Raw genomic sequence first — 13352 nt, 5'->3', positions numbered from 1 at the left:
TCCAAAACAATGAATAACATGAATTACATCATAGGTCGAAAACATGTCCGTAAGTGCTGGACATATTTGATTTGATTATAAACACATATACATATATACATACAAATATAGTATGGTAGAACATCGCTTTATACATCTCAAAAACATGTATTTCATATTCAGTATAAAACAATATCAGTGAAAAAAAAATCACCTTCAAGACACTTTATCCTTAATTAACAAAATTTCAACAATTACATATTTTTCCGACCATCCTACACACTACATACTAAAGACAAATAGCAAGAATTTTAAAGCTCAAAAGTGTTCGATAACATGAATTACAACATCAGTAGCAAATAAAGACAGAAATTGTGAAACCTCTGTGTGTGTGTCTGTGTCTTACTTCATATTTCATTAACTAATTATTATAAACTACCTACTTCACATTCAATCTAACTTTTAAAAAAGTTCCAGCATGAAAAAATCAGTGAAAAATTTCACCATCCTCAACAAAAATTAAACAATTACCAGTTCTCCAACAAATAAAACAATCAAATGAATCCTCCAAGGACAACCTAAGACAAATAGCAGAATTTTAATTGCACCTAAAATAGTAATAACATAAATTCAACCATCCATCATAAATAAAGACAGTAAAGTAGTAAATAAATTTAATTACTATTCAATTCATATCGTTACCATTTCAGGAAGGTATTATAAACAATTCATATTCAATCGAATTCTTAACAAGTTTCAATATAAATCCATGTCAATGAGAAAAAAAAAATTCCAAATTGGAAGAAGAATCATGAAATCAGATCAAAGACGAACTAACCTTGCATCTCCTTCCCGGAGATCCCATCGACGTCGGGGGTTCTATTGCAAAGGATCGCCTTCCAGAGCCCCGAGAGATTCGAAACAATTCCAACAAAATAAAGCAGCATGACGAACCCTAGAATCCAAGGCATCAAGATAAAACCGATGACAAACGTCACCGACCCACAGAGCATGAGCGCCATCGAGGCTCCAAGCAAAAGGAACACAATCCCCGCAGGCGAGACCTGCCGCCGCCGCACGACCGGATGGCTCCGTGCCGGGGGAGGAGACGGAGGCGGGAAGCGGAGGACAGTGAGGAGGAGGACGCAGAGGTCGTAGAGAAGCCGGGATTCCTGATCCTCGCCCCGCATCGTCGAAACCCTAACCCTAAAATTACACGGAGAGAGAGAGAGAGAGAGAGAGAGAGGGAGCTCTTGGCGGTGAACCGGGGATCGCATTTTAATACTTTCAGGGAGTTTTTTGGAAATTTTCATTCAGATTTAGTCCAAATCGGGAAATATGGATTCTGGAATTTGTTTTTACATATTAGACCCTGTTCTTTTATGTATTAACTTGTAGGTTCTTGATTTGTTAAACTAATTTACACATTCGTCCTTTCCAAATATTTGTTTAGTTTCTAAATTTAAGAAAAATATTTTCGTTCACAATCAAATAAGAGATTAATATATACATGAGTCATCGTCTTTCACGAACGTCCGTAGAATTAAATTTTATAGACATACTGTGGGCTCCTTTTTTTACCCGGCCTTTAATTAGGATTGACCGGTTAAAATATGGATCACAAATCAATTTTTTTAATTTTTTTTAAACTTCAAGGGGTTGTGAGTTTATGACTTCCATAAGAGGCAAGCCTCTAATGTTAATTACCCCATACTGATGCATGAGAACCTCCGATTAAGAACAAAGTGTGAATGACAAACATGAGAGAAAAAAAAAACAAACTTGATCAATTACATGAATTTGATTGAGAATACAAAGATTAGAAACTCTAACTATCATAATTCCCTTTCCCTAATCTCTCTCTAGCTTTACATAATTTTAATTTATTTTGACTTTGTTCTATCCTAACTTTTCGCCGAAGATCATGCTGAGGATGTCTCCTTTGACTTTGTTGACCTTGATCTTACTTTTCTTGCTTGTGTCTTGAATATCAACTGGATTACAAACTTGACTTCATTTGATTTGGGCTTTTGAAAACTCCGGCATTTCGCACTTGTGAAGCTTTCAGTCTTGGACTCATGAAATTCTTTAATCTTTGACTTTTGATGTCTCAAGATTCCTGAGCTCACTTGTCCCATTATTTGAGTTTATTTTTTTAAGCCTTGACTCTCCTATGCTTCTGAGTCTTAACTTATGCATCTCTGAGTCATGACCATTCATATGATTCGGTCACTAACTTGATTGCTTTAACTTGTTTTTTTCTAAGAATATTTTGTGAACTTTGAACGGTGATCCCCATTTGTCTGTGAATCATAAACTTTTTTTTTTAAATTTTGGAGTTTGAAGACTCGGTGTCTTACGCTTTATGAAACCTTTTTTTTTCTTCATCATTATTACCTAGGAACTTTTCCTTCACTAATTGAGTTTTTTTTAGTCAATTTGAGAGAGTTCCTTTCCTCTCTTTTTTTTTGACATATGAGGTGTGAGCATGGTTCAATAATTTTTCCTTGCTCGAGAAAGACTCCCATTTGTTCATGTGGATCTTTAAAGATTTTTCTTACTTAAGAATTTTTTTTATTCAAATATTTTCCACTTCATGAAGAAGGGACGGGAGAGTTGATGGTCTTCAACATATTCTTCATTCACTCAAGAGAGTCTCAAAAGGTAGTGAGGAAAATCTCGAAGAGAGCTCTCTACCACTACATTGGCCTCAACATGAGATTCATAGTTTTCATATTTTTTCTTTCACTCAAGAGAGTCTCAAGAGGTAGTGAGGAAACTCTCGAAGAGAGCTCTCTACCACTACATTGGCCTCAACATGAGATTCATAATCTCCATATTTTTTTTCACTCAAGAGAGTCTCAAGAGGTAGTGAGGAAACCCTTGAAGAGAGCTCTCTACCACTACATTGGCCTCAACATGAGATTCATAGTCTCCATATTTTTCTTTCACTCAAGAGGTAGTGAGGAAACTCTCGAGAGAGCTCTCTACCACTACATCTGGCCTCAACATGAGGATTCATAGTCTTCATATTTTTTTCTTTCACTCAAGAGAGTCTCAGAGATAGTGAGGAAACCCTCGAGAGAGGCTCTCTACCACTACATGCCTCGACATGAGATTCATAGTCTTCATATTTTTTCTTTCACTCAGAGAGTCTCAAGAGGTGAGTGAGGAAACTCTCGAGAGAGCTCTCTACCACTACATTAGCCTCAACATGAGATTCATAGTCTCCATATTTTTTCTTTCACTCAGGAGAGTCTCAAGAGGGTGAGTGAGGGAAACTCTCGAAGAGAGCTCCTCTACTCACTACATTCGTACTCACGAGCAGTCTTCATAGTACTCAGAAGTCTCGAGGTGTGAAACTCTCAAGAGAGCTCTCTCACCATTACATCGCCTCAACACGGGATTTTTTGCCATCTTTTGCATTTTAATCCCTCTCGTGGCATTTCTGCATATTACCCCTTTGAATTCCTACGCATCTAAGGATTTATGCAACTAGGCCCTATAACTTTTCACTTTTTTTATTTGATCAAATTTGTAAATAAACCCTAAAACTCATCTTTTTCTCATTTTTTTTTATTTTTTTGCAAGTAAAACCAAGACTTCACAGTAGTTTTTTTTTTTGCCAATTTTGCAAACAAGTCCAAAAATTTCAACGCTTCATATTTTTCTGCAATTTTTCACATAAATCCTCCAATATTTCTTTTTTCACATCCTCCAAATCTCCTCGGTGAAGCATAACATTGGCATCCTCTGATCATGGTTAATAAACACTATATAAAAATGGCCTGGCTATTACATGCAAGATGTGGACCATGTCACATTAATGCATACGTATATATGAACATGACTATCCACTAGAAAATAAACATGGATTCATGTGTTTGGGAGTGAAAAGTGGATAGAGAGAGAAATAAAAAAAATATGCTCACATGAACGCATGATACCATGTATGCCTTATATATTTTTTTTAAATATATGAAGAACAATAATCATATAAAAGAAACATGCATGCATATAAAGAACCATGATTATATGCAATGATCATATAAAAGGGACATGCATGTCATGATCATATAATAGGCATACATGCAGCGAGTCAGAGACATTCAATGCAAAAATTTGAGCATGAATATATATATAATTTGATTGTTTGTATCTGCCATGCATCCATGCGTCCATGCATATTAATCCCAGATGATTTTTTTTTTTAATATATTACCTCGTTCTTTCTCCATCAAAGAGTGTTTTTTAATCCGTTCCTCGTATTATCTCTCCTCTTTCTTCTCTTCCTCTAGGATCTCTCCTCGCTACTTGTCTCTTCTCTCTATCCCTTTCTCGTCTTTTTTCTCTTTTTCTCTCTTCGTTCTCTTTCTTTTTCTCCCCTTTTCTCTTGATTTTTTCTTTCGGCTTTTATCCGGTTGTTGTTTTTTTTGTTCATGAAATCCGGGATTTTTATTTTATTTTATTATATTCCTCTTTTTTTATGGATTTTTGAATCATCATTATCCTTTTTCATGAAATTTTTCGCCGATTATATATATATATATACATATATATATTAATCCCCTTTTTATCTTTTTCTTGAATAGATATTTTTTTCAACATCCGGATATTTTTTATCCGAATCATTATTTTATTATTTTTTATTATTATTATTTTTTTATCCTCATTTTTTTTCGGATTTATTTACTTATTTTTTTAATAAATCCGATTTTTTACTCATGGATTTAAAAACAATCCTTCTCTTCACCAACTTTGATAAGGACATTTTAATTTATCCAAATTTAAAATTGGGAGATTATCCGGATTTATCCTTTTCTTATTAATTTAAAACTTAGATTTTTTTTTTAAACCATAACTATTTTTTTTGGGATAAGTATGGTTTGTTAAAAAAATATTGGAAGATGATTTTATCCTTCCTTCTTTTTTTCATTTCTTTTTTTTTATTATTATTTCTTTTTTTTATTATTTTTTTATAAGAACAATTACTTTGTATCCAACCATCCTCTGGATAAGGATGGTTATCATTATCTTTTTTTTATATATTTAAATTAAGAAAAGATATTAGGAGATTCTAAAAAATTATCCCTTCTTTTCATAATTATCTCCCTCTTTTATTCACATCATAATTGAAATAAAAATCATATTTGGATTAGAATTCGGATTTAAAAAAAATCTATATAAACACATACATCAACCATCTATCCTAGTGAATGGTAGTAGTTTTAACAATGTTATGAATAGTATAAAAATAAGATGGGTTAGTGCTATAAAAAGTAATACAGTGAAAAAATAAACCCAATTTTTACTGGCACTCTCACAAAGAATTTATAAAAAAGTACTAAACAAGCACCTAACTACCCGTTCCAAGTTCATGATTTTGACCATATTGATGTTACTGTTGATCTACCCATTTGTCTCTTTTTCTCTCACTAACTTTTTTCAGATTGTAGACATTTTATGAACGTCGGCAGTTGACTTATTCATTATATATATATATATTCTAAAATTTAAGAGGTAAAAATTTACATTAGAGATTAAATTGCACTATAACTAAATAGTGGATTCAAACCTATGTTTATGAAAAAAAACTATAAATAAAATAATATTAATTTTTTAAAAACTATCTTTTGATTGTAAATTAAATAAAAATTATGCAATTTTATTTCATTATTGATGACACGTAAGCTAATATACATGTGTGAATTTAAATGAGTTTTTTTCTCAATTATTTGTATAACTTTAAAAATAAACGAATTTAATCCAACTAATTAAAAAACCTTCAACTTTTTAAGGTTAAAAACAATTTTAACTAAAAGTTCATAATTAGAGCTTTAAGATAATAGTTCTTTTCAAACGATTAGAACCAACTTTTTATTTGCCTTTAATCTTTTTTTAATTAATTATCTTTTAACAATCCCAACAATAAATATAGCTTACCCTAAAATAAATCAAATATAATATTAAACAAAAGATTTCATTCTAGTTAGACTCACTACTTGAAAACATTATATAAATAAATGTAGATAAGTGGCTTTGAGTTGGAAGGGCTTCAACATTATTTTTTTCAAAAAATAATTCCTTCATTATACTCTTAAATTTTAACATTAAAAAAATAATAATAAAATACAGCGTTGATTTGGTTATTATATAAAGTATTTTTTTGGAGACCAATCAAATTACAGTAACTGATCGTTTGCTTTTTTATTTTATAAAAAATTTTACTGAAAAATAAATTTCAATTTCAATTAATCTCAGTTTGTGTTGAAGAGCTTAGGGGGCGTTTGGTTGCAAGGAATGGAAAGGAGAGGATTGGAGAAGGAATGAAAATGAGGGGGAATGGTAAAGGCATAGAATGAAAACTATGTTTGGTTGTAAAAGATTGAGAGGATAATGCATTGGGAATGAAAAAAGTAAAAGAAAAAAAATATAATAAAATGACTTTTATACCCTTGATGAATTAAAAAATATTATATATTAGGTTATATAATAATTAATTTTAAATTATAAAGTATTTTGAGTTGTATTATTTATATTATAATTAAATATTTAAATTAAAATTTTTATTTTAATAATAAATAAAACTATTTATTTAATTGTTATTTGAATTGGATTATTGTTTTAACTATTATTTATTATCATTTCATTTTAATTATTATTTTAATTAATAATAATAATTTAATTATTATTTATTATATTAAACATCCAAACATTCACAACTATTATTTATTACTATTGGGTAATTTTTTGTCTTTTTAACCCACAAAAGAATAAGTAATCCCTCATGTATTTAGTTTAAAACAATTCACATTAATTATTATTTACTTTAATTATTATTATATTTAATTACAATAATTAAATATTTTAATTAATTAAATCATGTTAATTATTACAAATAATTATTTAAATTAATAAAACTTATAAAAAAGGGTAAATAAGTAATTACCCTCCATTCCTTCCCATTCCCCTCTCATTACCCCCATTTTTGGGGCATGAGGATGCCTCCCCATGCCCTCTCCAAACCCATTCCCATTGCTTAGTGGTGCACCCAAACATGGGCATAGCACTATTAATACATCATTCCATTCCCAATCCCCTCCCAATCCGGATACCAAACACCCCTTTAGTTTATCACGCACGTTATTCCTTATATGTAGTTTGTTTAATTGTTTATATTTATCAAAATAAATAAATAAATAAATAATTTAAACTAAGACAAGAAGAAAAAGATGGAAAGAGAACATTCATGACAGAAGGACAGATTTGGGATCCAAAGTGGAGAAACTTTTTACTTTTCCCAAGAAAAAAGAAAGAGGAACAACACTTTAGCATGATGTTATTTATTTATTTATTTATTATTTTATTAAAATAAAAAAAAAATAAAACTTTAGTAAGATGTTGACTAGAGTTGAGTGTTAATAGTCCTTTTTTTTAATTATTATTTTTAAAGTTATTGTCCTCGAATCCAAAAACGTTCAAACAACATTCAACAGAATAAGGACATTTTTATTGCCAAGTCCTTATTCAAAGATATTTGAGCTATTTTTGTGACAGTAGAACTTTACCATCTTACAAAGATTCTATTTCTCTCATTTCCTTGTCGTCCTGTTAATATAAGAATCACTTTAATCCTTTGAAATTAAAAAAAATATATATATATATATACTTTGAAAAAAAAAACATAATATTTGACTAATATTCTTCTAAGTTACTTTATTCATCAATGGACCTATACATACATTATTAATTTTTTTAATAAAATATAGACAAACTATATGTCAAGGGATATGACACAAATATCTTACAGAGAAGATCCAATATAAATATACTAAAAAATCATTGATATGTACCATGAAATCACCTACTAATATATACAATTTTTTTAAAAACATTTCCACTGTAATATAAAACTCATATATAATATGATTATTATTTTTATTTTTTCTATTATTTTCAAAATAAGCCATGTATCCTAACCCAAACCCTAAAAATATAATATAATAAAATAAAATACCAACTCTCCTGTAATGTAATTATACTTTTTTTTACTAAATTATTAAAACTAGGCTCACTAATATCTAAAAAGCCTATAAAAAAATTAAAAAAATAGATAAAACACGATCATTGAAAATATAGAAAAAGTACAACAAAAATTAAAAAAAATAGATAAACACGATCATTGAAAATATAGAAAAAGTACAACAACACTAAAAAGTACAAATATAACATAAAGATAACACTGACTCAAATAAATGTTTTAGGAGCAGAGAACTACAAATACAACCAATAGAAAAAATCCAAAATTCAAAATATAAAAAGTGTGTTTGTTTTCAAAGTATAAAACAAATTATTTTATAACAACAATAATAATAACCAAGCACATTCACTCGCACTGCATTGAAATTTTTACAAATTTTGAGTTTGGAGACAACATTATATAACAATAAAAACTCTAATGCTATACTTAACCACTTGAGTTTTGAAAAGTCCCATGAACATTTATTAAGCAATTAAAAATTTTCAATTAATAGTACCAAATTTTATATAAATAAACTTTTAAATATAATAAAAATATTTAAAATTATTTATTGAAATACTTTAAGAGCAACTTATACATCTATTTTAATAGTATATATATACATAGTACATAGAGATAATAATAATAATAATAATAATAATAATAATAATACCCCTCACATGTTGATGTAAGCTGGTAATGATACAGGCGGCAAAAATATCTCCAAGAAAATATCTTCAGAATTATCTCACAATATGCACCAAATCCTGTAAAGAAGGCAAGTGGAGGGGAATAAACTTATCATGAATTCCTCCCAAGACTGCAAGTCTTCTTAAAGACAACAAGATATTTATTTCTCAATATAAAACTTACTACTACTCTGGTACCGACTAACAAGAACTATCTGCACTTAGCTCAAACATCACTCCTTATCAATGGAATTGAACCGAAAACAAAGAGGATTGAAAGCCAAGTTGGTCATGCACTTCCATCAGTCGACAAAGCCGGCGACATTCCAATCCAATACGAAGATCAAGTCTCGTCCGCCGTCTTCCACCAAGTCGGTAGGCTTCATTGTCGACAATGGCATGACCACACCTGCACAGAAGCAAAAGACTTCATATGTTACTAAAGAGATAGTGATCACTAGCAACCATACCGAAGCCAGTGGCATTACGTCTTTTACGGGCGAATGTATCGATCAGCAAGCTGCCAGTTACATTTCAGCTGTCCGGCAGCGTCTGAAACTCGAAGAAATGCAGTAATTGTATTGTAGGACAAATGTTTGTAGTCGTAAGAGCTGCTAGAAATAAATGTCCTCTCTGCTATGACTATTAATCATGTTGGTATTTCATTATGCATAATGTACACATTCGACTACGTTACTGCTACAATTAAGTTGTTGCATTTCTGAAGCTCGAAACAAATGCAGTAATGTATTGAAATCAGGAAAAAAATTGATATTTGATAACATAAATTTGAACTCATTAAGGATTGGGAGAGCAGAAACATTGAAAGGACACACACACACACAAATAAAGAGCTCACATGACGGGTTCAACAGAAAAGATAAAGAGAAGCAGTTTTGATTACGGCAACATTGCTCAAGGACTAATTCAGTGCCAAGAGAAGGGTAGAGCATTGGAGGTATCGACTGAAGACCCTGTGCCGTCAACCTGAAACATATTCTGGCAGGGAAGATATGTGTCGGCAGCACTTGATACCAAAACAGTAGGTGAAATGTTGCTCGAATCCTGCTGGCTAGAGTATCGACCGAGAGTGTCATATGGCATCGGAATTCTACCCGGAGTTGGTGATGACAGAAGAGAGAGAGCACAATCAGAGTCGAGGACTTGAGTTAAACCATCTGAGGAGAACATCTTGATGCTGCTATTTTCTGAAGTCACTAACATGGTTTCGAGAAGTGGTTGGCACACAGATGTTTCAATAGCAGTTCTACTGCCGAGAATAGGACCAGTGTCCGGCAGGAAAGGGAAATGTTTACTGGCTTCGTAACTGCTGGATGACGAGACAGGGAAACCCTGTTGCCTGTCTATCGGATGCATAGACGAAGGGTGAACATAAACCACATTTTGTTCGGTTTTTATAGTGTTCGCCCAGTTTGGTTCCAGTGAAGTGGTAGGAAACATTTGCGCATATGGCAAGAACCTACTACTAGTAGTACCTGAGTTGAAGCAATTTAATATTTCAAGTAAGAATTATGCTCTACAATGAAAAGTTGAGGAATTCATGTGAATATAAACCTCGGTTATTTGCAAACATGCTCCCCGGATTGATAGTAGAGTCAGGTTGAGGCTTCCTACGACGTCGGTTGTGACCATCAAGACGTTTTCTGCAGCTTCGCTTTACCTCATCAAATTCTATTAGTAAATGAAACCTGTGTGGAAAAGAATGGAAGATAATTATGAAAAACTTTGGAGAACAAACAAATGGGTGTAAGGTGATAAATGCACATAAACGAGAGTTTATTTGAGGCAACAGATGTAAAAAATCAGAGGATTCAAATGTATCAAAATCTCACCAAAAATGATCGACTTTATGCAAACGACAAATCAAATACAGGGAGATTGTCAATGCATGTCAGAAACAATCCATATATTATGTAAATTCAATTTTCAAATACAAATATCACAATATTCTTAGCACCATTACAAACTTAACAATGGAAAAAGCCGAAAAGTTTCCAAATCTTGTTGATTACATTGTCGCCTACAGCACAACTTTTACAGCACAAAAAGTTGTGCAATAACCAGTTAGCAGAAAAAAAAAATCAAGTGAATTCATTCGAAGAAAGTTGTGCAGTCCTGCAAGTTCTTAAGAAATTTAGAATTATGTGACATTATCTTGTTTTTGAATATCTCATTCGTTCAGGAGCAAATTAAAGTACCAAGAAAGTTGAGCTCATCAGTAACAATGAGAGGAAAAAGAGAAAAGCAAGAATTAATGCTCCCAAGAAGCCAACAAACGAAGAAAGAAAAGAGTGGCAAACAAAAGAAACAAATGATGAGGAAAAAAAAGGAGATTTGGCAGAGATACTGTTTAGAGCAAAGTTAACAGCAGTACAGACATCTAGCAAGAAAGCAAGTGAAGGCAGCATTATGAAAGACAAAAGAAAAAAGAAAAACCAGCACAAACTTGTTATCTTCCAAGGGGACCACTCAATCTAGGAAAAAAAAAATCCAATGATACGTTCTCTACTTTCAATTCAATTTCAATCAATAACTCATAACAATTCATTTCCGAAGAGAAATCAATCCAAAAAAAAACTATAATTAACCAAGTTCTCTCATCAAGAACAGCACAAAAGTAACAATTCAATCGGAAGCAACAATGACTAAAAAACATAACAATATTGCATTCATTTGGTAATAAATCTTTAGTCGAATTATACCTGCTGCACTGCTGACAGAACCGTTGCTCCTGGCCGCCGACCATCACCATTGGAGTCTTGGAATGAACCTCGCAGACCTTATGCCGGCGATGATACTCCCTGCAATTACTAAGATCAGACTTACACCCATCAACCAAACAACTCACATTCTGACTCCCATTGCTCATTGCCCGAGCTCTTTTCGTCGGTGTAGACATCGAAATCCTCAGTTGTTGTTGTTGATGTTGTTGTTCTTGTTCTTGTTGTTGTTGATGGTGGTGCTGTTGTAGTTCTTTCCACTTATCAGATGCTTCAAAATCCCCCAAACCTCCAAGCTTCAAATCAACAGAACAATCCGGCTTGGTAGTGGCCACAGAACCAATCTCTGGTTCAGAATCCCTTCCCAACTCTGCCATGTCCCAAGGTGGCATCTTCAAGTCCCACTCCATGAAAGCAACACCCTTTAATTCCCCCTAAAGCTTTCTTATTCCCTATATCTCCCTTTCTTTATATTATCTTCCCCCCTTTTCCTTTGCTCCTCTCTCCTTCCAACAACTCACAACTCTTTCACCAAAGTCATCTCCTCAAACTAAACTCATTAAGGCAAAAACTAAAGTGGGAGCAAAGACAAAATGCAGGAATCTCAAAACAACAACAACAATAACAACAACAACAACAACAACAACATAGACATCAAAGTAAACCACTAGACACAGAATAAAAACCAGCACAACATAACAAACATAAACAATGCAATCAAAAGAACATAAATATAAAATTTGGAAAACTAAAAACTCATCTTGATAGCATGAAGCAATCTCTCCTGGTTCAAAAGTAAGGGAAGGAAAAAGGGAAACAGTGAAGAGATGGGCAAATCAAAAAGCTGGGAACTGGGAACTGAAGACCAGTCAGTCCTTAGAGACAGCTGCAGCTGCAGCTGCAGGTCACTGATTTGGTTTGTGGCTTTCCAACCATTCAATCCCTGACAAGGATTCCATTGCAGACAAGCAAATATAAATATTATTAATATACTTATAAAAATTAGTAAACAGTGGTAAGTGATATGATTATATATGTTGATTAATTAAACCATTGAGAGTTTGGTTTTGTTTGTGATTGCTTAATTAATGGGGAGTTTAAGTGGAAAGAAAAAGGGCCAAGTGAGGTGTTTTGGTGCTTTTGGAGTTTGGAAAATTTTAAGTATGTTTCACATTTGCTGACATGTTTTTTGTCCCCTTTCATCCCATCTCTGTTTTTGCTGTGCTTGCTTTTACTTGCTGCTTATCCTTCTTCTGATTGTGTTCCTGTTCTTCAACATTGTTATAACTGTTTAACTGGCTCTACAAACATGGAGAAATTGGTTGGTGAAAAATCCAAAGAACTTTTATTTATTTTTGTTTATTATTATTACTATTATTATTTTAATTTTTTAATATGCTTTTTTGATAAATATGTTACATGAACCTACCATATTAGAAAAGTCAGAAATTTATATAAATGTGGATTTAATATTTCAACACACTTGTGTTCTCACTTTGTATGAGTTTTGAGATTCAATCTCAGATCATGTACAAAATAAACACATATATAAAAGACCCAATCTTAATAAGCCAATAGATAGTTAACAATGTGTTGTTATTTATCATGATTTTTTTTTTGTGATTAGAAAAATAAAATTAACTTTAAAAACATAAATTCAGCTAGTAAAACAAATTTTTGTTGATTTTTCTACATATTCAAAGATGAGAAGAAAAAAAAACTTGATCAAGGTGAAATGTTATTTTTTACCGGAATTGAACGTTGTCAACCAAGTGGTCCTAAATCTCTTCCTACATGTTTTTTTAACATTTTTTTTATAAAAAAAATAATAAATTCCAACAAACGGTTCCGAATTTTATTTTCGTAAGTAATTTTTTAATTAAAAATTCTGTCCAAAAATCAAAAAACAGTTCAAACGTGGCG

At 31.9% G+C, this 13352-nt stretch overlaps 2 protein-coding genes across 2 annotated transcripts; both read right to left on the bottom strand.

Moving 5' to 3' along the window:
- Window positions 1-812: 812 nt before the first annotated feature.
- Window positions 813-1169, bottom strand: LOC120276216. The gene has a single exon (XM_039282938.1). The coding sequence runs from the start codon at window positions 1167-1169 to the stop codon at window positions 813-815; it is 357 nt and encodes a 118-aa protein (XP_039138872.1).
- Window positions 1170-9410: 8241 nt separating this feature from the next.
- LOC120276303 (squamosa promoter-binding-like protein 18) lies at window positions 9411-12397 on the bottom strand. Its single transcript, XM_039283024.1, has 3 exons — window positions 11412-12397; window positions 10264-10397; window positions 9411-10184 (listed from the first exon to the last, which is right to left on the bottom strand). Exons 1-3 carry the CDS (start codon window positions 11837-11839, stop codon window positions 9616-9618), a joined length of 1131 nt encoding a protein of 376 aa, XP_039138958.1. The 5' UTR covers window positions 11840-12397; the 3' UTR covers window positions 9411-9615.
- Window positions 12398-13352: the final 955 nt, after the last annotated feature.

Source organism: Dioscorea cayenensis, chromosome 14, assembly GCF_009730915.1.
Source record: "Dioscorea cayenensis subsp. rotundata cultivar TDr96_F1 chromosome 14, TDr96_F1_v2_PseudoChromosome.rev07_lg8_w22 25.fasta, whole genome shotgun sequence".
Taxonomy (NCBI): domain Eukaryota; kingdom Viridiplantae; phylum Streptophyta; class Magnoliopsida; order Dioscoreales; family Dioscoreaceae; genus Dioscorea; species Dioscorea cayenensis.
Note: the sequence above shows the minus strand (reverse complement) of the source record. Positions and strands in the feature narration are given on the sequence as shown.

Bases quoted from the DNA above. Each gene is read 5' to 3' on its own strand.
- LOC120276216 (XM_039282938.1), bottom strand. From the start codon at position 1,169: ATGCGGGGCGAGGATCAGGAATCCCGGCTTCTCTACGACCTCTGCGTC.
- LOC120276303 (XM_039283024.1), bottom strand. From the start codon at position 11,839: ATGGAGTGGGACTTGAAGATGCCACCTTGGGACATGGCAGAGTTGGGA. The intron at 10,398-11,411 runs GTATAATTCGAC...TTTTCCACACAG, and splicing joins TTCTGTCAGCAGTGCAGCAG to GTTTCATTTACTAATAGAAT. The intron at 10,185-10,263 runs GTTTATATTCAC...GCTTCAACTCAG, and splicing joins CATGTTTGCAAATAACCGAG to GTACTACTAGTAGTAGGTTC.